General features: G+C 39.6%; 1 protein-coding gene across 1 annotated transcript; it reads left to right on the top strand.

Moving 5' to 3' along the window:
• The first annotated feature begins 115 nt into the window (after window positions 1-115).
• LOC133631446 (receptor-type tyrosine-protein phosphatase S-like) lies at window positions 116-22,128 on the top strand. The gene is made up of 7 exons (XM_062023646.1): window positions 116-126; window positions 206-318; window positions 9,847-9,944; window positions 12,414-12,537; window positions 14,883-15,058; window positions 15,145-15,264; window positions 21,931-22,128. The coding sequence occupies exons 1-7, from the start codon at window positions 116-118 to the stop codon at window positions 22,126-22,128; spliced, it is 840 nt and encodes a 279-aa protein (XP_061879630.1).
• The last annotated feature ends 3,470 nt before the right edge of the window (window positions 22,129-25,598 follow it).

Raw genomic sequence — 25,598 nt, 5'->3', positions numbered from 1 at the left:
CAACGTCCAGCCCTTTGTAACTTTGTTTCCTGTGGCACTTATGGACTTTAATACCACACGGTGTAATATTGCACCGCACATCTGTTTATGTATGTGGATGAAGTCGCTAATGCTAATGACGTGTCGGTGCTGACTCTCTCCTTTTTCATTAAATGCATGCTTGCGTGTGCTAATGGCTCTTGCAATAACGGCTGTGTCCGTGCAGCAAGCGCAAAGAGTCCGAGCCAGGGACCAAGAGTCTGCTGAGTAACGCAGAGATGATGGCCCATCACCCTACAGACCCCGTGGAGATGAGACGCATCAACTTCCAGACTCCAGGTAAGAACATGCACTCAAAGTTGTACCTCAACTTACATTTTCTTTTACCATTTGTGTTGAGAGACAGAGGAACTCTGACATTAAGGGCAGCGGCTTTGTTAATCTCATACTTTTATTGATCTGGGAATCTTGGCAGTTGGCCAGCAGATGCGTTCAAAATAAAGCTTGTCTTATCCCAGAATAGTCCAGTTCTAGCCCTGTTTCGCCAGTAATTGTCCCCGTGTGTCCGCCTCACCTTGGATGTCCTCCTGTCCTTTCTCTGCTATGTGGGACAGTGGAGCTCTGCACCAAGTCAAAGTGGGGTTTGTATAATAATCATTCATTGTAAGGTTGAGGTTTATAGTTTGATGAATCGTATCTTGAAGCAAATACAGCTTAATGGAGTGCACTACTTGGCTGGGACCAGTAGAGCTAGGGTTGTCCCCATTCCAATATTTTGGTACTGTTGCTTCCTCCCAGGGAATCTAAGTTACTGGTCAATCCCAAGTTCTTTTGATGACATATATGCTGAGTAAGAAGGACCATCAAGACAGAATTGGAATATTTTCAAGTTTTACTAAAGCTTTAGGAGGTCAACTTAACCAATACATTCATATCGGCTACTCTAGTTGATCTGACATTCAAACGGAAAAGCCAAATCCTTTTCACATAAAGAAAACCCCCATCTCCCCCTCGCAACGCTGATAAGGAACCAGTGGTGGAGGTATTCACATTCCAAGGTTAAGACACAAAACAGACCTCTGAACACAAGAGAAACTAGTAGAATATACAAAGGAAAAGTACTAGCTACTCTAAACATGGCTATGTAAAAAGAAAGAACTCTTAAACATATATGCATCCTCCACAGTACCGGTACAAAAATGTATTTCTTATCGATACTTTTTTGAATAAAGGGGACCACAAACATGGTACCGGTACCAAAATTATTTCGATACCTTCCGGGTAATTTTCGGTACTTTTCTAAATAGAAGGGGACCACAAAAAAAAATGCATTATTAGCTTTATTTTAAATAAAGTCTTAAGGTACATTAAACATATGTGTCATGATCCATGGCCCGGATCATGTTTTTGCTATATTCTGTTAGTTTTGGACTCCCTTAGTTCCTTTTTTTGTGCACCCTTGTTTGTTTTTTTACTTACCATGGGTGCTTATTGTTCCCACCTGTCTCTGATTGGTGCTAGGGACGCTCACCTGTTTTCCGAGCACTAATCAGGGGGACTATTTAAGCCTGCCTTTGCCGGTCAGTCGGCCTGGCTTCATTGTTTGCTTCATGCAACAAGTTACTTGTCTTTTGCGTATGCTAAGTGGTAGCCTGAGCTTCGAGTGCGATGGGCACGTTGTTCCGTCGGCTTGTTTTCTGTTTTGGCACTTGCTCGAGTTTTTGAGAATAAATCATGTTCCTACCTGCACGTCCTGTCCGGAGTGGTCCGTTTGCATCCCGAGGGAACAAACCTCGCAGCAAGCTGTGACCCCCCCGCACATGACAATATGTTTATTATTGCAATTTATTCCTTAAATAAAAATAGTGAACATACTATACAACTTGTCTTTTAGTAGTAGGTAAACAAACAAAGACTCCTAATTAGTCTGCTGACGTATGCAGTAACATATTGTGTCATTTATACACCTATTATTTTGTACACATTATGAGGGACAAACTGTAAAAATTTATTATTAATCCACTTGTTCATTTACTGTTAATATCTGCTTATTTTCTGTTTCAACATGTTCTATCTACACTTCTGTTAAAATGTAATAATCACTTATTCTTCTCTTCTTTGATACTTTACATTAGTTTTGCATGATACAAAAAATAACAAAGTTTTCCATTTCGAATTTTAAGTATCTTGTCTTTTCAACTTATATTCAATTGAATATAAGTTGAAAAGGATTTGCAAATCATTGTATTCTGTTTTTATTTACCATTTACACAACATGACATTTTCGCTAGTTTTGGGTTTTGTATTTTGTTCTGTAAATTTTGTCAAAAAATGAATTATTGAACAATTTGTTTCCCTAACATATCACTCCAAAATGCATCAAATCCTTCCAAATCATGCCCCTTGAACGCAAGCCGTTTTTTTTATTTTTTTTGTTCCCCACTTCGGAAATGCAAATTTCATCTACACCCAAACCCTTAAGCAGGAGTTGTTGAAAACCTCCACGTTTTTAGGGACAACAAAACCTGTGTGCAAGGCATCGGAAAAATAGGCGTAGTTGAAATAGTATCTGTATTCATGTGGACGTGGCGTTCAAGAAGAACAGTGTGGAGGGGGGCGTGGCCTGTGTTGCCAGGACCGGCCTCAAAGACAGCGACAGGTGCGTAGATGGCCCAGGTGGACCTTGTTATCTAATCACCTGTCGCCTTTATTAGCAGCAGCCGTTTTGGTGTTAATACGACATATATACTATATTTTGGTGTTAATACGACATATATAATATGTTTTGGTGCTAATACGACATATATATACTATGTTTTGGTGTTAATACGACATATATACTATGTTTTGGTGTTAATACGACATATATACTATATTTTGGTGTTAATACGACATATATAATATGTTTTGGTGCTAATACGACATATATATACTATGTTTTGGTGTTAATACGACATATATACTATGTTTTGGTGCTAATACGACATATATATACTATGTTTTGGTGCTAATACGACATATATATACTATGTTTTGGTGCTAATACGACATATATATACTATGTTTTGGTGCTAATACGACATATATATAATATGTTTTGGTGTTAATACGACATATATATACTATGTTTTGGTGTTAATACGACATATATATATACTATGTTTTGGTGTCAATACGACATATATACTATGTTTTGGTGTTAATACGAAATATATACTATGTTTTGGTGTTAATACGACATATATACTATGTTTTGGTGCTAATACGACATATATATACTATGTTTTGGTGCTAATACGACATATATATACTATGTTTTGGTGCTAATACGACATATATATAATATGTTTTGGTGTTAATACGACATATATATACTATGTTTTGGTGTTAATACGACATATATATATACTATGTTTTGGTGTCAATACGACATATATACTATGTTTTGGTGTTAATACGATATATATACTATGTTTTGGTGTTAATACGACATATATACTATGTTTTGGTGCTAATACGACATATATATAAACTATGTTTTGGTGTTAATACGACATATATATATACTATGTTTTGGTGTTAATACAACATATATACTATGTTTTGGTGTGAATACGACAAATATATATTCTATGTTTTGGTGTCAATACGACATACTGTATATACTATGTTTTGGTGTTAATACGACATATATATACTATGTTTTGGTGTTAATACGACATATATATACTATGTTTTGGTGTTAATACAACATATATGCTATGTTTTGGTGTGAATGCGACATATATATACTATGTTTTAGTGTGGATACGGCATTTATGTACTATGTTTTGGTGTTAATACGACATATATATATATATATATATATATATATGTATATATATATATATATATATATATATACATATATATATATATATATATATATATATATATATATGTATATGTGTGTGTATATATACCATGTGTTGGTGTTGATTCGACATGTATAGACTATGTTTTGGTGTGAATACAACATATTTGGTGTGAATACGACATATATATACTATGTTTTGGTGTTAATACGACATATATATACTATGTTTTGGTGTTGATTCGACATATATACTATGTTTTGGTGTTAATACGACATATATACCATGTTTTGGTGTCAATACGACATATATATACTATGTTTTGGTGTTAATACCACATACATATACTATGTTTTGGTGTTAATACCACATATATACTATGTTTTGGTGTTAATACGACATACATATACTATGGGGTGGTATAGCTCGGTTGGTAGAGTGGCCGTGCCGGCAACTTGAGGGTTCCAGGTTTGATCCCTGTTTCCGCCATCCTAGTCACTGCCGTTGTGTCCTTGGGCAAGACACATATACATACTATGTTTTTGTGTGAATACGACAAATATATATTCTATGTTTTGGTGTCAATACGACATACTGTATATACTTTGTTTTGGTGTTAATACGACATATATATATATATATATATACTATATTTTGGTGTTAATACAACATATATGCTATGTTTTGGTATGAATGCGACATATATATACTATGACAGCGACAGGTGCGTAGATGGCCCAGGTGGGCCTTATTTTCTAATCACCTGTCGCCTTTATTAGCAGCAGCCGTGATGAGACGAGTAGTTGGAGTTGGAGGTGTTGCTGAGCGGACGCAGGAGAGAAAGACAGTTTGCTGGAAAGCAAAAGACTTTGCGCTATTATGTGAAAATAAAACAGTGTTATACCTGGAATTCCTGGCTCTCCTGGCAGTGTGTGGTGGTCTGAAGAAGCCACTAGAGGGCAACCTCTACAAACAGCATGCCGTCAGTGAAGAAAAGTGCAGCGCCATCCTCACAATGGCACGACTCCACCGGGCAGCATTATTCTACAGGAGCTCGGAGGGAGATTGCTCTTGCTTGTGACTGCTAACCCGATGCTGCCCTCACCGGTGACTTCAGTTGTCGCTACCCTTCATCAGCTCACAATTGAGCCTGGACCCTGGAGCTCCGCCCGGCCACCATCCATGTTGTACAGCACCACTGAGTCAGAGCTGTGTGGGGGAGAAAGAAAGAAAAAAAATCATCTCCACCCACATTCCACATGACAGCTCCTCGGAATAGAAGGAAATGAGAAAAATCCCTCGCAGAAGTCCTTGAACATTGAATTTAGAAGGTTTAAAGGTGAAAATGGCACGATTGACTCATTATTGACGTGGATCCAGCCCGCTCCACACACCACCAGTCTGTTCACGACCTCCATGCAGAGTCCAGAAGAAGAATTAGGCTCAAGTGGATATTCACGGATGTATATTCCTGTCCTGTGGACCAGCTCTATACTCTGGGCAGGGTCCTTGAGGGTGCATGGGAGTTTGCCCAACCAGTGTACTTGTGCTTTGTGGACTTGGAGAAGGCATTCGACCGTGTCCCTCGGGAAGTCCTGTGGGGAGTGCTCAGAGAGTATGGGGTATCGGACTGTCAGATTGTGGCGGTCCGCTTCCTGTACGATCAGTGTCAGAGCTTGGTCCGCATTGCCGGCGGTAATTCGGACACGTTTCCAGTGAGGATTGGACTCCGCCAAGGCTGCCCTTTGTCACCCATTCTGTTCATAACTTTTATGGACAGAATTTCTAGGCACAGTCAGGGCGTTGAGGGGATCTGGTTTGGTGGCTGCAGGATTAGGTCTCTGCTTTTTGCAGATGATGTGGTCCTGACGGCTTCAGTCTACATGTGCTTTGTGGACTTGGAGAAGGCATTCGACCGTGTACCTCGGGAAGTCCTGTGGGGAGTGCTCAGAGAGTATGGGGTATCGGACTGTCTGATTGTGGCGGTCCGCTCCCTGTACGATCAGTGTCAGAGCTTGGTCCGCATTGCTGGCGGTAAGTCGGACCCGTTTCCAGTGAGGATTGGACTCGGCCAAGGCTGCCCTTTGTCACCCATTCTGTTCATAACTTTTATGGACAGAATTTCTAGGCACAGTCAGGGCGTTGAGGGGATCTGGTTTGGTGGCTGCAGGATTAAGTCTCTTTTTGCAGATGATGTGGTCCTGATGGCTTCAGTCTACATGTGCTTTGTGGACTTGAAGAAAGCATTCAACCGTGTACCTCGGGAAGTCCTGTGGGGAGTGCTCGAAGAGTATGGGGTATCGGACTGTCTGATTGTGGCGGTCCGCTCCCTGTACGATCAGTGTCAGAGCTTGGTCCGCATTGCCGGCGGTAAGTCGGACACGTTTCCAGTGAGGATTGGACTCCGCCAAGGCTGCCCTTTGTCACCCATTCTGTTCATAACTTTTATGGACAGAATTTCTAGGCGCAGTCAAGGTGTTGAGGGGATCTGGTTTGGTGGCTGCAGGATTAGGTCTCTGCTTTTTGCAGATGATGTGGTCCTGATGGCTTCAGTCTACATGTGCTTTGTGGACTTGAAGAAAGCATTCGACCGTGTACCTCGGTAAGTCCTGTGGGGAGTGCTCAGAGAGTATGGGGTATCGGACTGTCTGATTGTGGCGGTCCGCTCCCTGTATGATCAGTGTGAGAGCTTGGTCCGCATTGCCGGCAGTAAGTCGGACACGTTTCCAGTGAGGGTTGGACTCCGCCAAGGCTAGCCTTTGTCACCCATTCTGTTCATAACTTTTATGGACAGAATTTCTAGGCACAGTCAGGGCGTTGAGGGGATCCGGTTTGGTGGCTGCAGGATTAGGTCTCTGCTTTTTGCAGATGATGTGGTCCTGATGGCTTCAGTCTACATGTGCTTTGTGGACTTGAAGAAAGCATTCGACCGTGTACCTCGGGAAGTCCTGTGGGGAGTGCTCAGAGAGTATGGGGTATCGGACCGTCTGATTGTGGCGGTCCGCTCCCTGTACGATCAGTGTCAGAGCTTCGTCCGCATTGCCGGCGGTAAGTCGGACCCGTTTCCAGTGAGGATTGGACTCCGCCAAGGCTGCCCTTTGTCACCCATTCTGTTCATAACTTTTATGGACAGAATTTCTAGGCGCAGTCAGGGCGTTGAGGGGATCTGGTTTGGTGGCTGCAGGATTAGGTCTCTGCTTTTTGCAGATGATGTGGTCCTGATGGCTTCATCTGGCCAGGATCTTCAGCTCTCACTGGATCGGTTCACAGCCGAGTGTGAAGTGACTGGGATGAGAATCAGCACCTCCAAGTCCGAGTCCATGGTTCTCGCCTGGAAAAGGGTGGAGTGCCATCTCCGGGTTGGAGAGGAGATCTTGTCCCAAGTGGAGGAGTTCAAGTACCTGGGAGTCTTGTTCATGAGTGAGGGAAGAGTGGATGGTGAGATCGACAGGCGGATCGGTGCGGCGTCTTCAGTAATGCGGACGCTGTATCGATCCGTTGTGGTGAAGAAGGAGCTGAGCCGGAAGGCAAAGCTCTCAATTTACCAGTCGATCTACGTTCCCATCCTCACCTATGGTCATGAGCTTTGGGTTATGAGTGAAAGGACAAGATCACGGGTACAAGCGGCCCAAATGAGTTTCCTCCGCCGGGTGGCGGGGCTCTCCCTTAGAGATAGGGTGAGAAGCTCTGTCATCCGGGAGGAGCTCAAAGTAAAGCCGCTGCTCCTCCACATGGAGAGGAGCCAGATGAGGTGGTTCGGGCATCTGGTCAGGATGCCACCCGAACGCCTCCCTAGGGAGGTGTTTAGGGCACGTCCGACCGGTAGGAGGCCACGGGGAAGACCCAGGACACGTTGGGAAGACTATGTCTCCCGGCTGGCCTGGGAACGCCTCGGGATCCCCCGGGAGGAGCTGGACAAAGTGGCTGGGGAGAGGGAAGTCTGGGCTTCTCTGCTTAGGCTACTGCCCCCGCGAACCAACCTCGGATAAGCGGAAGAAGATGGATGGATGGATGGATGGATGGATGGATGGATGGATAGATGGATGGATAGATGGATGGACACCTTCAAATTTGTTAGTGAGAACTACAACTAAGGTGCACATTACAATCAGTCGGTGCGTAATAAGTGCAATACTTACAGTATTAACACTTTATAGGGCGCAATTAAACCGACCAACACGCCATAAACTATAAACGACAGCCATCTAACGTCTTGGACTTGCAACTGTAATTACAACGTAGCGTCATACCTGGAAATGAGACTTGGATATGTGATCATTTAACAATATTCAACATTTGGACAACAACATGTTGGGCAGCGCACACACACAGAGTACTTACAAGCAGACCCAGTGTGTAGACAGAAAAGGGAGAACGGACGCATTTTGGTGTAAAAAGTAAAGATAAAGGTGAAGTTATAACACTGAAACACCCTCAGGAAGAGGTGCTTTAAGACATGGCTAGCTAGCTAGCGGCTAACATCCATCCACAGTGTTTTAGCTACTTCTAAATCACTAATCCTGGCCTCCATGGCGACAAATGAAGTATGTTTCTTACAAGTAGCATTATCACTGGAGGACGAGGAATAGCTAAACATGCTTCACTACACACCGTAGCTCACCGGCGTTACAATGTAAACAAATGCCATGGGTGGACCTACACCTGACATCCACTGTAATGATACCAAGTACAGTAGTGTATCTAGTCGATACTACTATGATTACATCGATTTTTTTTTGGCATCACAACATCTTTGTTTGTTTTTTAATTTATATTATGTTTATAAACTCAGTAAATACGTCCCTGGACACATGAGGACTTTGAATATGACCAATGTATGATCCTGTAACTTCTTGGTATCGGATCGATACCTAAATGTGTGGTATCATCCAAAACTAACGTAAAGTATCAAAGAAGAGAAGAATAAGTGATTATTACATTTTAACAGAAGTGTAGATAGAACATGTTAAAAGAGAAAATAAGCAGATATTAACAGTAAATGAAGAAGTAGATTAATAATCCATTTTTTACAGTTTGTCCCTCATAATGTGTACACAATAATAGGTGTATAAATTACACAATATGTTACTGCAGACTAATTAGGAGTCTTAGTTTGTTTACTTACTACTAAAAGACAAGTTGTCTAGTATGTTCACTATTTTATTTAAGCACTAAATGACAATAATAAACATATGTTTCATGTACACTAACATTTTTTGTTACAATAATGACATTTTTTATGCTCCCCTTTATTTAGAAAAGTATCGAAATACATTTTGGTACCGGTACTAAAATATTGGTATGGGAACAACCCTAACTTGAGTAATTTTTTCACAGAACACTTACTTGCTCAAGTAATTATTTTCATGACTACTTTGTTACTTTTACTTGAGTCATATTATTTCAAAGTAACGGTTCTCTGACTGGAGTACAATTCTCGGCTACTCTGCTTGCCGACGAGCCGACGAGGACACATCACCGTGGAGAAGATGTGTAAAAAGAAGGTAGTGAGCATGCAAAGTGAATACTTTACTTGGCTCTTCTCTGGGTCCGTCATAAGAATATTTGACTCTTGCCTCGAAGCACTTTCTTTCTTCCTCTTTTGTCATGAAAATTGTTCTGTAGGATGATTTGGGCTGGACGTGCGTCTCGGTGACTTGTGGTGGATCGGTGCCCACACCACAGCGGTTGTAAAATGACAAGTAGAAGTCAAATTGAAGATTTTTCTGGAAGGACCCTGGGAGGTTTTGCTTCCTTTGCGCGCGTTCAAACACTCCTAATTAGCGTTCTGTCTATGTTTGTTTTGCGGGCTCCACCGAGCAATTTATCAAAGGAAAACAATTTCCAAACAAACACGACTCGCCGCACTTTGTCCGCCCGCACGGATCAACATTGATTTTTTTTCTGCCTGGGCGTCTTGGTTAATGATGTGCCGTGTGTGCAATTATGCTGACATCTTTGCACGGGACTGACGCTGACCCGGGGTGACTGACCTTTGCACGTTGCCACGCAGGAATGATGAGCCACCCTCCCATCCCCATCAGCGAGCTGGCGGAGCACATCGAGCTGCTGAAAGCCAACGACAACCTCCGACTCTCCCAGGAATACGAGGTGAGGCGGCCGCTTGTGTCACGCCGGTCCGGCGTACGCTTCGTGGTAGCGCCACCGAGGAAGTCACTGTGTGGCTGGAGGGCCACTTCCTGTCCACCATTAATACTTTATGTTGAGGAGGAAGATGTTGCTGTTAAATTTTGATGAGAACACATAAAAAAACACCATGAAAATGTATCATTTATAATAATTATTAATGCATACATATTAGGGCTACAACAACTAATCGATTAAATCGATTAAAATCGATTATAAAAATAGTTGCCGATTAATTTAGTCATCGATTCGTTGGATCTATGCTATGCGCATGCGCAGTCTTTTTTTTTTTTTTTTTTTAATTTTTTAATTTATTTATTTTTTAATAAACCTTCATTTATAAACTGCAACATGTACAAACAGCTGAGAAACAATAATCAAAATAAGTATGGTGCCAGTATACTGGGTTTTTTTCAATAAAATACTGCATAGGATAGAAATGTATTTTGTCTCTTTTATCCGATTATTAATCGATTAATCAAAGTAATAATCAATAGATTAATCGATTATCAAATTAATCGTTAGTTGCAGCCCTAATATATATATATATACACATATACTTATATATATATACATACTTGACTCATGATTTCAAAACAAATTGTCAGGTTCAAACACTGATGACATCTATTAAACAAGACAAGAAGCAAGGAATTAAACAGAGACAGAATTAAATTTGGCTCAGTTGAGGAGAAACGTCTGGGCTGTACTCTTCGCACAGTCTCCCGCCACGCTCTGACGAAAGATTGTACGCCTCCTCTTTTATTTGGACTTTCCCTGGTTACATGGCAACAGCTGTTTCTAAGGGAGGGGGGGTCGTAAACAGCCATCGCCTTTGATTACAAACAGTTCAAAGAAAAGGTCGTAAAACAGTTCAGAGAAACGGTGCCTAAAGGGGAGTCTGGTCCTGCTTCTTCTCCGCCATGTAGTTCTCGGGTCAAGACAAAATATTTCTGTGGATTACAATACATGAAAGAAACGGAACACCTTCATGTTGCTTCCCATCCTACACGGTGGAGTTTTACAAGCCTTCTGCTTGGTAGGATCAAAGACAGCTTTTGTCATGACAACACAAAGTTTTGTGATAACTTAGATACAATTATTCTGACACAAATTATCAATCAAATTGTAGACTGTAAAATTGACAATTGATTTTACGGTTAAATTCCACCGACTTGAGTTTTTTACCGTAAAATCAACTTTGGTACTGTTTTTTTTTCCATATACTGTAAGACGCTAAAACATTTTTTAAAAAAACCCATTAAAACAACAATATTTTACAGTAAAAAAACAACAACTGGCAGCTCTGTTGCTTGAATTTTACCGCTAAAAACAATGGTGTTGTTTCTCCATTCCATTCCATTTATTCAATTTTTTTATATGCTGTAAAAAATAAAAAATAAAACACTGCTTTTACTGTAAAATTCTGGTGACTGAGCTGCCAGTTTTTTAAAGTAAAAGACCGGGCTTTCTGCTCCGCCGCTCTCAGTCTGTGGAACGTTCTCCCTGACCACCTGAGGGCACCACAGACTGTGGATGCTTTTAAAAAAGGCTCAAAAACCCTTCTTTTTAAAAAAAACTTTTTTTTTTTTAGATATATGCATACTAGTTTTAGCTATTTGGCTGTTCTAGTTTTTATTTGTATTTATTCATTTTATTTTTATTTTTTTAATTTTTTTTTTTTTTTTTAAATGCACTGTAGCACTTTGAGGTTGTTTACTCAATGTAAAGTGCTTTTGACAAATAAAATCTATTATTATTATTAATAAAAATAAAATAATTTTTTTTGCAACTTATGTAAGCAAATATATTGTTCATGTATTATATATATATATATATATATATATATATATATATATATATATATATATATATATATATATATATATATATATATATATATATATATATATATATATATATATATATATATATATATATTCATATATTACTCATTGATAAATGAGGGCGACCATAACTGCGATGTGGCCCCTCAATGGAAACCAGTCTGACACCCTTGTTCTAATTGGACAAACGGCGGAGGGCGGGACATGGAAATGAAAACAATAACAATATTTCGGGGCTGTAAATCTCATTTTGAAATGAACATATGTTCATGAACTACTGTTGTTAGTTATAGAGGTAAAGAAGATGATTTATTTATAGCTTTTGACATATTTAGTGATGACTTGACATGACATTATTACATATGGCTCCTCTAAATAACTTGTGGACAGGGAAATGGTGGCCTAGTCTGTACTTGCTGTAACACCAATACTATTTAACATATCTCTAAGTGTTCATGATTCATTCAGTCGTGCATTTTACAAAGTGTCTACTTTATCAAGCTCACTATCGTTCCACATCAACAAACCCACCATCAGAGCACGCCAACAACGTTGTTATTATGTGCGATCTGCTTCCTCCTCGCAGTCCGTCGACCCCGGTCAGCAATTCACTTGGGAACATTCCAACCTGGAGGTCAACAAGCCCAAAAACCGCTACGCCAACGTGATCGCCTACGACCACACCCGAGTCATCCTGGCGCCCATAGAAGGTGAGCTGGGGAGCGCACCATGTTAAACACCACACAAAGAGAGAAAATACAAGACCTGGATGAAGGACATTTAATGGAGAGTAACTTGTAGCTTAGTTACATTTAATGGAGAGTAACTTGTAGCTTATCTACATTTAATGGAGAGTAGCTTGTAGCTTTATTACATTTAATGGAGAGTAACTTGTAACTTAGCTACATTTAATGCATAGTAACTTGTTGCTTAGCTACTTTTAATGGAGAGTAACTTGTACCTTAGTTACATTTAATGGAGAGTAACTTGTAACTTAGCTACATTTAATGATGAGTAACTTGTAGCTTATTTACTTTTAATGGAGAGTAACTTGTAGCTTAGCTACATTTAATGGAGAGTAACTTGTAACTTATCTACAATTAACGGAGAGTAACTTGTAGCTTAGCTACATTTAATGGAGAGTAACTTGTAGCATAGTTACATATAATGGAGAGTAACTTGTAGCTTAGCTACATTTAATGGAGAGTAACTTGTAACTTAGCTACATTTAATGGAGAGTAACTTGTAGCTTAACTACATTTAATGGAGAGTAACTTGTAGCTTAGTTACATTTAATGGAGATAACTTGTAGCTTATTTACATTTAATGGAGAGTAACTTGTAGCTTAGTTACATTTAATGGAGAGTAACTTGTAGCTTAGCTACATTTAATGGAGAGTAACTTGTACCTTAGCTACATTTAATGGAAAGTAACTTGTAACTTAGCTACATTTAATGGAGAGTAACTTGTAGCTTAACTACATTTAATGGAGAGTAACTTGTAGCTTAGTTACATTTAATGGAGATAACTTGTAGCTTATTTACATTTAATGGAGAGTAACTTGTAGCTTAGTTACATTTAATGGAGAGTAACTTGTAGCTTAGCTACATTTAATGGAGTGTAACTTGTAACTTAGCTACATTTAATGGAGAGTAACTTGTAACTTAGCTATATTTAATGGAGAGTAACTTGTAGCTTAGCTACATTTAATGGAGAGTAACTTGTAGCTTAGTGACATTTAATGGAGAGTAACATGTAGCTTAGTTACATTTAATGGAGATAACTTGTAGCTTATTTACATTTAATGGAGAGTAACTTGTAGCTTAGCTACATTTAATGGAGAGTAACTTGTAGCTTAGCTACATTTAATGGAGAGTAACTTGTAGCTTAGCTACATTTAATGGAGAGTAACATGTAGCTTAGTTACATTTTATGGAGAGTAACTTGTAGCTTAGTTACATTTAATGGAGAGTAACTTGTAGCTTAGCTACAATTAATGGAGAGTAACATGTAGCTTAGCTACATTTAATGAAGAGTAACTTGTAGCCTAGCTACATTTAATGGAGAGTAACTTGTAGCTTAGTTACATTTAATGGAGAGTAACTTGTAACTTAGCTACATTTAATGGAGAGTAACTTGTAGCTCAGTTACATTTAATGAAAAGTAACTTGTAGCTTAGCTACAATTAGTGGAACGTAACTTGTAGCTTAGTTACATTTAATGGAGATAACTTGTAGCTTATTTACATTTAATGGAGAGTAACTTGTAGCTTAGTTACATTTAATGGAGAGTAACGTGTAGCTTAGCTACATTTAATGGAGTGTAACTTGTAACTTAGCTACATTTAATGGAGAGTAACTTGTAACTTAGCTATATTTAATGGAGAGTAACTTGTAGCTTAGCTACATTTAATGGAGAGTAACTTGTAGCTTAGTGACATTTAATGGAGAGTAACATGTAGCTTAGTTACATTTAATGGAGATAACTTGTAGCTTATTTACATTTAATGGAGAGTAACTTGTAGCTTAGTTACATTTAATGGAGAGTAACTTGTAGCTTGGCTACATTTAATGGAGAGTAACTTGTAGCTTAACTACATTTAATGGAGAGTAACTTGTAGCTTAGTTACATTTAATGGAGAGTAACTTGTAACTTAGCTACATTTAATGGAGAGTAACTTGTAGCTTAGTTACATTTAATGGAGAGTAACTTGTAGCTTAGCTACAATTAATGGAGAGTAACTTGTAGCTTAGTTACAATTAATGGAGAGTAACTTGTAGCTTAGCTACATTTAATGGAGAGTAACTTGTAGCTTAGCTACATTTAATGGAGAGTAACTTGTAGCTTCATTACATTTAATGGAGAATAATGAATAATTAGATATAATTATTGAATATGATTAAAATTAAGTGTAAGGTGACTAATTCAGTGTTGATATTTGAGCGTTGAAAGTTGGGCCCGAGATGAAAAAGGTTAAGAACCTCTGTCCTAGAAAGCGTCGCCACGGCGACACACCAACACTTTTTAATTGGTCGTTTTATTAAAATGTGCACAGGTGTCCTGGGAAGTGACTACATCAACGCCAATTACGTGGACGGTTACAGGAAGCAGAACGCTTACATCGCCACCCAGGGCCCGCTGGCCGAGACGTTCGGGGACTTCTGGAGGATGGTGTGGGAGCAACGGGCCGCCTCCGTGGTCATGATGACACGCCTGGAGGAAAAGTCACGGGTGCCAAAAACACGATTTACTGACTTGACGCGTATTTGCAATATTGCTGAGCTTGATGTGGACAACGTGTGTGTGTGTGTGCGTAGATCAAGTGTGACCAGTACTGGCCCAGTCGGGGCACGGACACATACGGGACCATCCAGCTCACCCTGCTGGACACCATGGAGCTGGCCACCTTCTGTGTGCGCACCTTTTCCCTCCACAAGGTGACTTCTCTCTCCGTCCTGAGCTTGCAGTAACAGCCGCTGAAATCTAACTTCTTAGGGAAATGGTGCAACCAGGGTTGTACGGTGAACCGTTAGGTATACTAATGATTCACAAACGGTACTATACCACCTCTAAAAAGTACCGGTTCCCGTATTTAAAAAAAAAAAAACATTTAACGGGCATGACAGCGCGTTGTCACTTCGTGACATTGCTGGTTTTACCAGCAGAGGAGCATGTTCGGCAGCGCACACACACAGAGTACTTACAAGCAGACACAGTGTGTAGACAGAAAAGGGAGAATGGACGCATTTTGGCCTAAAAAGTAAAGATAAAGGTGAAGTTATAACACTGAAACACCCTCAGGAAGAGGTGCTTTAAGACATGGCTAGCTAGCTAGCGGCTAACATCCATCCTTAGCTACTTCTAAATCACTAATCCTGGCCTCTATGGCGACAAAGTGAGTTTATTACAAGTACCATTATCACTGCAGGACGACGAATAGCTAAACATGCTTCACTACACACTAACTCACCGGCGTCACAATGTAAACAAACGCCATTGGTGGATCTACACCTGACATCCACTGTAATGATACCAAGTACAAGAGCGTATCTAGTCAATATTATTGTGATTACATTTAAAAAAGAAATGGTGGCCTAGTGGGCGGGCTCAGCTCAGGTTAAAGGCCAGCGAGAAGAGAGCTCCACGCCCCCTCATTTATTTGGGCATTTCCTGATTACATGGCTGCAGCTGTTTCTAAGGGGAAGGGGTCATAAACAGTTGCCGCACTCAGTCACAAACAATTTAAAGAAAAGGTGCCTGGAGCGGTGTCAGGTCTGCTTTGTAGATCTCGGGGTCATGACAAGGTCTTCCTGTGGCTGTCCGATAGATCAAAGAAACCGACACCCCCACGTCCCATCCCATCGCACACAGTGGATAGGCCTTTTGCTTGATAAGAACAAAGACAGCTTTTGTCTTCTCGCAGGGGCAGCCTGAACTCATGGGAAAACAAGTTGTGTGATAACTTAAATGCAATTATTCTGACCATAAGAGTGCGACAAATTGAAAAGAAAACTAAAGAGAAGGGGGGGGAGGGGGGACTAGAAATGGTGGCCTAGTAAGCTTGCTCAGCTCAGGTTAAAGGCCAGCGAGAAGAGAGCTCCACGCCCACTCATTTATTTGGGCATTTCCTGATTACATGGCTGCAGCTGTTTCTAAGGGGAAGGGGTCATAAACAGTTGCCGCACTCGGTCACAAACAATTTAAAGAAAAGGTGCCTGGAGCGGTGTCAGGTCTGCTTTGTAGATCTCGGAATCATGAGAAGGTCTTCCTGTGGCGGTCCGATAGATCACAGAAACCCACACCCCCACGTCGCATCCCATCGCACACAGTGGATAGGCCTTTTGCTTGATAAGAACAAAGACAGCTTTTGTCTTCTCGCAGGGGCAGCCTGAACTCGTGGGAAAACAAGTTATGTGATAACTTAAATACAATTATTCTGACCATAAGAGTGCGACAAATTGAAAAAAAAAACTAAAGCGAAATGGTGGCCTAGTGGGCGGACTCAGCTCAGGTTAAAGGCCAGCGAGAAGAGAGCTCCACGCCTCCTCATTTATTTTGGCATTTCCTGATTACATAGCTGCAGCTGTTTCTAAGGGGAGGGGGGTCATAAACAGCTGCCGCACTCGGTCACAAACAATTTAAAGAAAAGGTGCCTGGAGCGGTGTCAGGTCTGCTCCCTCTCTGCTTTGTAGATCTCGGGGTCATGACATGGTCTTCCTGTGGCTGTCCGATGGATCAAAGAAACTGACACCCCCACGTCGCATCCCATCGCACACAGTAGATAGGCCTTTTGCTTGATAAGAACAAAGACAGCTTTTGTCTTCTCGCAGGGGCAGCCTGAACTCGTGGGAAAACAAGTTATGTGATAACTTATATACAATTATTCTGACCATAAGAGTGCGACAAAAGGGGGTGTGGGGGGGGGTGCACTAGAAATGGTGACCTAGTGGGCGGACTCAGCTCAGGTTAAAGGCCAGCGAGAAGAGAGCTCCACGCCTCCTCATTTATTTTGGCATTTCCTGATTACATAGCTGCAGCTGTTTCTAAGGGGACGGGGGTCATAAACAGCTGCCGCACTCGGTCGCAAACAATTTAAAGAAAAGGTGCCTGGAGCGGTGTCAGGTCTGCTTTGTAGATCTCGGGATCATGAGAAGGTCTTCCTGTGGCGGTCCGATAGATCAAAGAAACCCACACCCCCACGTCGCATCCCATCGCACACAGTGGATAGGCCTTTTGCTTGATAAGAACAAAGACAGCTTTTGTCTTCTCGCAGGGGCAGCCTGAACTCATGGGAAAACAAGTTGTGTGATAACTTAAATACAATTATTCTGACCATAAGAGTGCGACAAATTGAAAAAAAAAACTAAAGCGAAATGGTGGCCTAGTGGGCGGACTCAGCTCAGGTTAAAGGCCAGCGAGAAGAGAGCTCCAAGCCTCCTCATTTATTTTGGCATTTCCTGATTACATAGCTGCAGCTGTTTCTAAGGGGAGGGGGGTCATAAACAGCTGCCGCACTCGGTCACAAACAATTTAAAGAAAAGGTGCCTGGAGCGGTGTCAGGTCTGCTCCCTCTCTGCTTTGTAGATCTCGGGGTCATGACATGGTCTTCCTGTGGCTGTCCGATAGATCAAAGAAACTGACACCGCCACGTCGCATCCCAGCGCACACAGTAGATAGGCCTTTTGCTTGATAAGAACAAAGACAACTTTTGTCTTCTCGCAGGGGCAGCCTGAACTCGTGGGAAAACAAGTTATGTGATAACTTATATACAACAATTATTCTGACCATAAGAGTGCGACAAAAGGGGGGGTGGGGGGTGGGGGGTGGGGTGCACTAGAAATGGTTAAAGGCCAGCGAGAAGAGAGCTCCACGCCTCCTCATTTATTTGGGCATTTCCTGATTACATGGCTGCAGCTGTTTCTAAGGGGAGGGGGCCATAAACAGCTGCCGCACTCGGTCACAAACAATTTAAAGAAAAGGTGCCTGGAGCGGTGTCAGGTGTTAATCAACCATAAATATAAATATCGGTGCAAACACACTCCACAATACTGCAGTCAAAAGATGTACTATTCAATAGAACCTAGTGTGCACTTCTTTCTGTAGTACATTGTGAATAATATCAGGCTGGACTTAGTGGTCAGTCAAAGGAGGTCGTCCCTCCCCAGGGTGATGAGATTTGACCAGTGTTGGACTCAGAGAGCATTTTGCTGAAGCCAAGCGTGTCTCTGTGGCCTACTTACAAACACACAAACCAGGCCAACCCTGGCTTTTAAGTCTACTGTCACTTCTCAGAAAGTCGTGTTGTCGTGAATCATCGCATCATAGAGGATCGTGTTTGTCGTACGGCCAAACAAAAATGTGTGAGGTGGGATCATCAAAGTGGGATCGTTCTGTGCGCTGTTTTTTTTTTTAATGCTAATTTGTCTTTCCACTTTTGTCATAGCACAGACATGACAAATAATGTCAGTACAAAATGTAACTAGATAATAACTAGCAGGATCATTACAATAGGCATGTTTCTATAATCAAGTAAAAAAATATAATGTAATCAGAATACATTTGTAATTTTACCAAATGTATTTTTTTTTATTGCAAAAATAATAAACATGGGACTAGGGTTGTCCCGATACCAATATTTTGGTACCGGTACCAAAATATATATCGATACTTTTTGACACTTGTCAATATTTTTCTAAATAAAGGGGAGCACAAAAAAATGTCATTATTTGAACAACAAATCTTAGTGTACATGAAACATATGTTTATTATTGTAATTTATAGGGATGATGTTTGATAAGAAATTATCGAGTTTGAGCCCATTATCGAATCCTCTTATCAAACCGATTCCTTATCGATTCTCATCGAATCCAGATAGGTTGTTGTATATGGAAAAAAACACATTTGGTTTAACAAAAGCTCACTTTTATTTTATAAGAAAAAAATAAAAATAAATAAATATTGACTGTTACCCCCCTAAAAAAATAAAATAAATAAATATTGACTGTTGTTACCCAAAGTATATTAGATAGATTTTTCAGAAACACAAATATATACAGCAACACAAAAACAACCTGTCTCTGTGATCACTATAGGTGTATAAATAATAATATAGTGTTAAATAAAATCAGTCCTTTGGGCACAAAACTGAAAATAATACAGCTCTCCAAAAAGTGCACTTCTGCTGCTATTGGAACATACTAACTACACACACAGGCAGACAGCTAACAAACAATCCAAGACGTCTAATAAAGTTCTAAAGCAGATTAATCCATTTAGGCTTTTTATTGTTGTTGATCTTGCTTGGTCTTTTCCTATCTTTACTTTTGTCTTGCACAGGACTGTTATTTTTATTTTATTTTTAACTGAAATACACACAATGACAAATGTATAAGCTATGTGATTCAATTAACATACTGAAATGTAATACACAATATGTAAATATTAGCGTCACACAAATATACAGTACTATCATCAAACAAATACTTCTGAGTGTTGAAACTATTTCGATGGTGGGAATACACGACTGGCAGCCATTTTAAGTCCTCAAAACATCCATTGAAACAGTGCACAAAAATCGTTTTTCAATAAACATCTTACTATCAAATTTAACTACTTTCCACCTTAATATCGAGTTACATAAACAAGTTAAACAGTTTACTTACAGACTTATCTTTTCCAAGGCTTGTAAGAGCTAACACAACTTGTCTACTTCTCAATTGTCTCATGAACTGGACTAACATCGGCAACCCGGAAGTGCCCAAACTATTGACGCGTAGTATTTTCATATCGCCACAAGGTGTCAGTAAGAGTCTACAATCAAATGGGCATAACATCGCCGTTCCACAGGGCATTTCCTGTGGGAAGGGATTCATTCCCAGGGATTCGAATAAAGAACCAACTCTTTTTCTTTACTATAGTGGCCTCGATAACGGGAACCGGTTCTCAAAAAGGGATTCGAGTCCATGGAATCGGTTCTTTTCTTATCGAACAACCGGGAGAACCGGTTTCGAACATCATCCCTAGTAATTTAGTCCTTAAATAAAACAGTGAACATACTAGACAACTTGTCTTTTAGTAGTAAGTAAACAAACAAAGACTCCTAATTAGTCTGCTGACGTATGCAATAATAATAATAATAATAATAATAATAATAATAATAATAATAATGAATTACATTTATAACGCACTTCCCATTTGTTAAAATCTCAAAGGGCTACAAAGTATAAAACATTTTTTAAAAAACAGAAAGTTAGAATACATAACAAAAAAATTAAATAGAAATTGAAAACATGAAAAACACTAGATAAACACTAGATAAAACAGAAACATATACTGTATATAAAAAATAGAGATAAAAGCATGAAAGCTCTGGATAAAACAGATATGCAGTAACATATTGTCATTTATCTACCTATTATTTTGTCTACATTATGAGGGACAAACTGTAAAAACGGATTATTAATCCACTTGTTCATTTACTGTTAATATCTGCTTATTTTCTGTTTTAACATGTTCTATCTACACTTCTGTTAAAATGTAATAATCACTTATTCTTCTCTTCTTTGATACTTGACATTAGTTTTGGATGATACCACACATTTAGGTATCGATCCGATACCAAGTAGTTACAGGAATGATCCTGTAACTACTTGGTCATATTCAAAGTTACAAGGGACATATTTACTGACTTTATAAACATAATATGATTAATTTTTTTTTGAACAGGAAAAAATCATTTTATGACGATAAAAAATATCGATGTAATTATAGTAGTATCGACTAGATACGCTCTTGTATTTGGTATCCACCCAAGGCATTTGTTTATATTTGCTGTTAGCAATGAGCTATTGTATCCTCCTACGGTGTGTAGTGAAGCATGTTTAGCTATTCCTCGTCCTCCAGTGATAATGGTACATGGAAGAAACTTACTTTAATCTGTCGCCATCGAGGCCAGGATTAGTGATTTAGAAGTAGCTAAGGATGGATGTTAGCCGCTAACTAGCTAGCCATGTCTTAAAGCACCTCTTCCTGAGGGTGTTATAACTTCACTTTTATCTTTACTTTTTACACCAAAAATGCGTCCGTTGTCCCTTTTCTGTCTACACAGTGTCTGCTTGTAAGTACTCTGTGTGTGCGCGCTGCCGAACATGCTCCTCTGATGGTAAAACTGGCAATGTCACCACGTTACGACGACGCACCGTCACGCCCGTTAAAAATAAATAAATTATAAAATATGGGGAAGCGGTACTTTTTCAAACAGGGTATAGTACCGTTTTTGATTGATTAGTACCGCGATACCATACTAGCACCGGTACAACCCTACATGGGAGTAAATAAAGTCTAATATTATACTGTATTGTAGGTTAAACAAACAAAATTCAAATTTTTGACCTTTTTTAACATTTTGTATTTCGTCGTACGATATGAAAATCACCAGATTTGATCAGATCTTTCTTCCTGGTCACATGGCCACGTGTTGCTAGGCAGATTCTGTTGAGTAGAGGAGCTGCTCTGTATTCACTACAAAAACGTCTTGCCAGTGTTCAACATTTAATAATAATACAGCATGAATGACAAATGTCTGCTTCCTGTTTTAATGCCAGAGCGGCAGCAGTGAACGGCGAGAAGTGCGTCAGTTCCAGTTCACCGCCTGGCCAGACCACGGCGTTCCAGAGTACCCCACCCCCTTCCTCAACTTCCTGCGCAGGGTCAAGACCTGCAACCCTCCGGACGCCGGTCCTATCATCGCACACTGCAGGTACAAAATCACACACCATGACCTGGCAGTGACACGGCACTGATACTGTCTTAGTGTTTCACAGCCGCCATCTGCTGGTTCGAAAAAGTCACTACATTTGGCCGGCTTGAAATAAAATTAATAGTTACCAAATATATATATATAAGGTTTTTAAGTATACATTTCAATAACGGCACACATTTTTTTCACGGGCGATTAATTTTTGACTTTGACCCTCGGCCCGTGCCGTAGCGGGGGGGAACTCGGCTGCTACTGATGAGCCACAAACGAGCAAAAATGGACAACCTTTTTGGAAATATCCGGTTCAAAGCCATAAAAAGTTGTTCTGCAGACAAGAAAGGACTATTTTTCGCCGTGAGAAGAGACGCCTGCTGCGCGCGTCGTTCATAGTTGGGTGGTGCTTCACTTCCGTGTTCACATTAGGGTTAAGGTGCAGTGATAACATAACATTTAGATTGTTACTGTGACTGATTCAGTAAGTAAGATGACATAAGTGATAACATAACATTTAGATTGTTACTGTGACTGATTCAGTAAGTAAGATGACATAAGTGATAACATAACATTTAGATTGTTAGTTACTGATTTAGTAAGTAAGATGACATAAGTGATAACATAACATTTAGATTGTTACTGTGACTGATTTAGTAAGTAAAATGACATAAGTGATAACATAACATTTAGATTGTTAGTTACTGATTTAGTAAGTAAGATGACATAAGTGATAACATAACATTTAGATTGTTAGTTACTGATTTAGTAAGTAAGATTACAAGTGATAACAGAACATTTAGATTGTTACTGTAAGTAAGATGACATAAGTGATAACATAACATTTGGATTGTTACTGTGACTGATTTAGTAAGTAAGATGACATAAGTGATAACATAACATTTAGATTGTTACTGTGACTGATTTAGTAAGTAAGATTACAAGTGATAACAGAACATTTAGATTGTTACTGTAAGTAAGATGACATAAGTGATAACATAACATTTAGATTGTTACTGTGACTGATTTAGTAAGTAAGATGACATAAGTGATAACATAACTTTTAGATTGTTACTGTGACTGATTTAATAAGTAAGATGACATAAGTGATGACATAACATTTAGATTGTTACTGTGACTGATTTAGTAAGTAAGATGACATAAGTGATAACATAACATCTAGATTGTCACTGTGACTGATTTAGTAAGTAAGATGACATAAGTGATAACATAACATTTGGATTGTTACTGTGACTGATTTAGTAAGTAAGATGACATAAGTGATGACATAACATTTAGATTGTTACTGTGACTGATTTAGTAAGTAAGATTACAAGTGATAACAGAACATTTAGATTGTTACTGTAAGTAAGATGACATAAGTGATGACATAACATTTAGATTGTTACTGTGACTGATTTAGTAAGTAAAATGACATAAGTGATAACATAACATTTAGATTGTTAGTTACTGATTTAGTAAGTAAGATTACAAGTGATAACAGAACATTTAGATTGTTATTGTAAGTAAGATGACATAAGTGATAACATAACATTTGGATTGTTACTGTGACTGATTTAGTAAGTAAGATGACATAAGTGACAACATAACATTTAGATTGTTAGTTACTGATTTAGTAGGTAAGATTACAAGTGATAACAGAACATTTAGATTGTTACTGTAAGTAAGATGACATAAGTGATAACATTTGGATTGTTACTGTGACTGATTTAGTAAGTAAGATGACATAAGTGATGACATAACATTTAGATTGTTACTGTGACTGATTTAGTAAGTAAGATGACATAAGTGATAACATAACATTTAGATTGTTAGTTACTGATTTAGTAGGTAAGGTTACAAGTGATAACAGAACATTTAGCTTGTTACTGTAAGTAAGATGACATAAGTGATAACATTTGGATTGTTACTGTGACTGATTTAGTAAGTAAGATGACATAAGTGATGACATAACATTTAGATTGTTACTGTGACTGATTTAGTAAGTAAGATGACATAAGTGATAACAGAACATTTAGATTGTTAGTTACTGATTTAGTAGGTAAGATTACAAGTAATAACAGAACATTTAGATTTTTTACTGTAAGTAAGATGACATAAGTGATAACATAACATTTAGATTGTTAGTGTTACTGATTTAATGACATAAGTGATAACATAACATTTAGATTGTTACTATGACTGATTTAGTAAGTAAGATGACATAAAAGCTCAACAGAAATGAAAGACGGCCGGCAGGAAGTCGAAAGGATACTTTCTCAAACCAATCACACACTTTTCCCGCTTCAAAATAAAAGCGCTGCGCTACACATCCGGTTTAACTACATTTACTAAATAAATATGTCTTACATTACGATCATGCTTTGTCAATAACAATGGGCACCAGATCCGGTACTTTTTTGGCACCGACCAAAGGGGAAAAAAACCTCAATAGCCATAAGCGCACATAAACATGTTACATAGAATCCACAAGACTTGCAACAGAGGGGCGGGAGTGGTGGCTGCTATGGTGGCTGGCTGCTGCTATCTAAAGCGCTGCTCAGCCATCCATCGCCTCTAAGGGAATCAAGTGGTGGTGAAGGCGTGGGGTGCTGGTGGGGGTATGTGTGGGCATATGCCCATTGTCCAGGGTGTAGTGTTGTTGTGTCTATAGGCCTGGAGTCGCTCTGCAGGCGTTACGAGCATAGTTTAATACTTGAAAACATTTATTTTTTATTTTTACTCCATCCTCTTTTACTTAGTTCTTTTTAACTTATTCTCTTTAATTGCCTCCATGGACCCCCAGCACATATTTGTATTTTTCTGGCTGGCTGAAATAATGTCTAAATTATTTGTTCTTATTTGTTGGCCTAGTCTGGAGTGGGAAAAAACCTCCATGCAATGCACACATAAACACGTTACATTTAATCACGACAACTCGCAACAGAGGGGCGGGGAGTTGGGACCCTGGAGGTCGACTGCTGCTATGAAGCGCTGACAGCCGACCATCACCCCGAGGGGGAAAACAAGCGGTGGTGGGTGTGTGTGTATGTGCCCATTGTCTTGGGTGTGATGATGTAATGTTCATAGACTGGGGCCGTTCTGCATGCAAGCAAAAGTTCGACTCCAGGTGTCGTTGAGGAGGGAGGGAGGTCAAAAGCGTCCATCATTGAGGTGTCCTCGGGGGTGTTTTCAGAACAGCCGGTTCCTGTTGTTCACAGCGTCAAGGCCATTCGAGGGAGTCAAATCGTAGATTAGGATGTTTGTTTTCCGCGAGCAGACAATACAATGACTTGTCTGTTCTATCCGTCCATGCTGGCTGCTCTCATATTCAATTCTTCCTTTTCAAGCTTCTCCATGATGTGATCCATCTTGCGATTCAATTAGACCCTGTAAGATCAAAAGTGATCGATGATGGAGAGAAAAAACGATTTCAAACGCCTCTCCTCTGACTTCCTTTGGTACGGGATGCCAAAAGAAGTGCTTCCTGATAAATACAGTTTGGCGCTTTGTAGTCAAAGG

Source organism: Entelurus aequoreus, linkage group LG16 (assembly GCF_033978785.1).
Source record: "Entelurus aequoreus isolate RoL-2023_Sb linkage group LG16, RoL_Eaeq_v1.1, whole genome shotgun sequence".
Classification (NCBI taxonomy): Eukaryota; Metazoa; Chordata; class Actinopteri; order Syngnathiformes; family Syngnathidae; genus Entelurus; species Entelurus aequoreus.
This window is presented reverse-complemented; position numbering and strand designations above follow the sequence as displayed.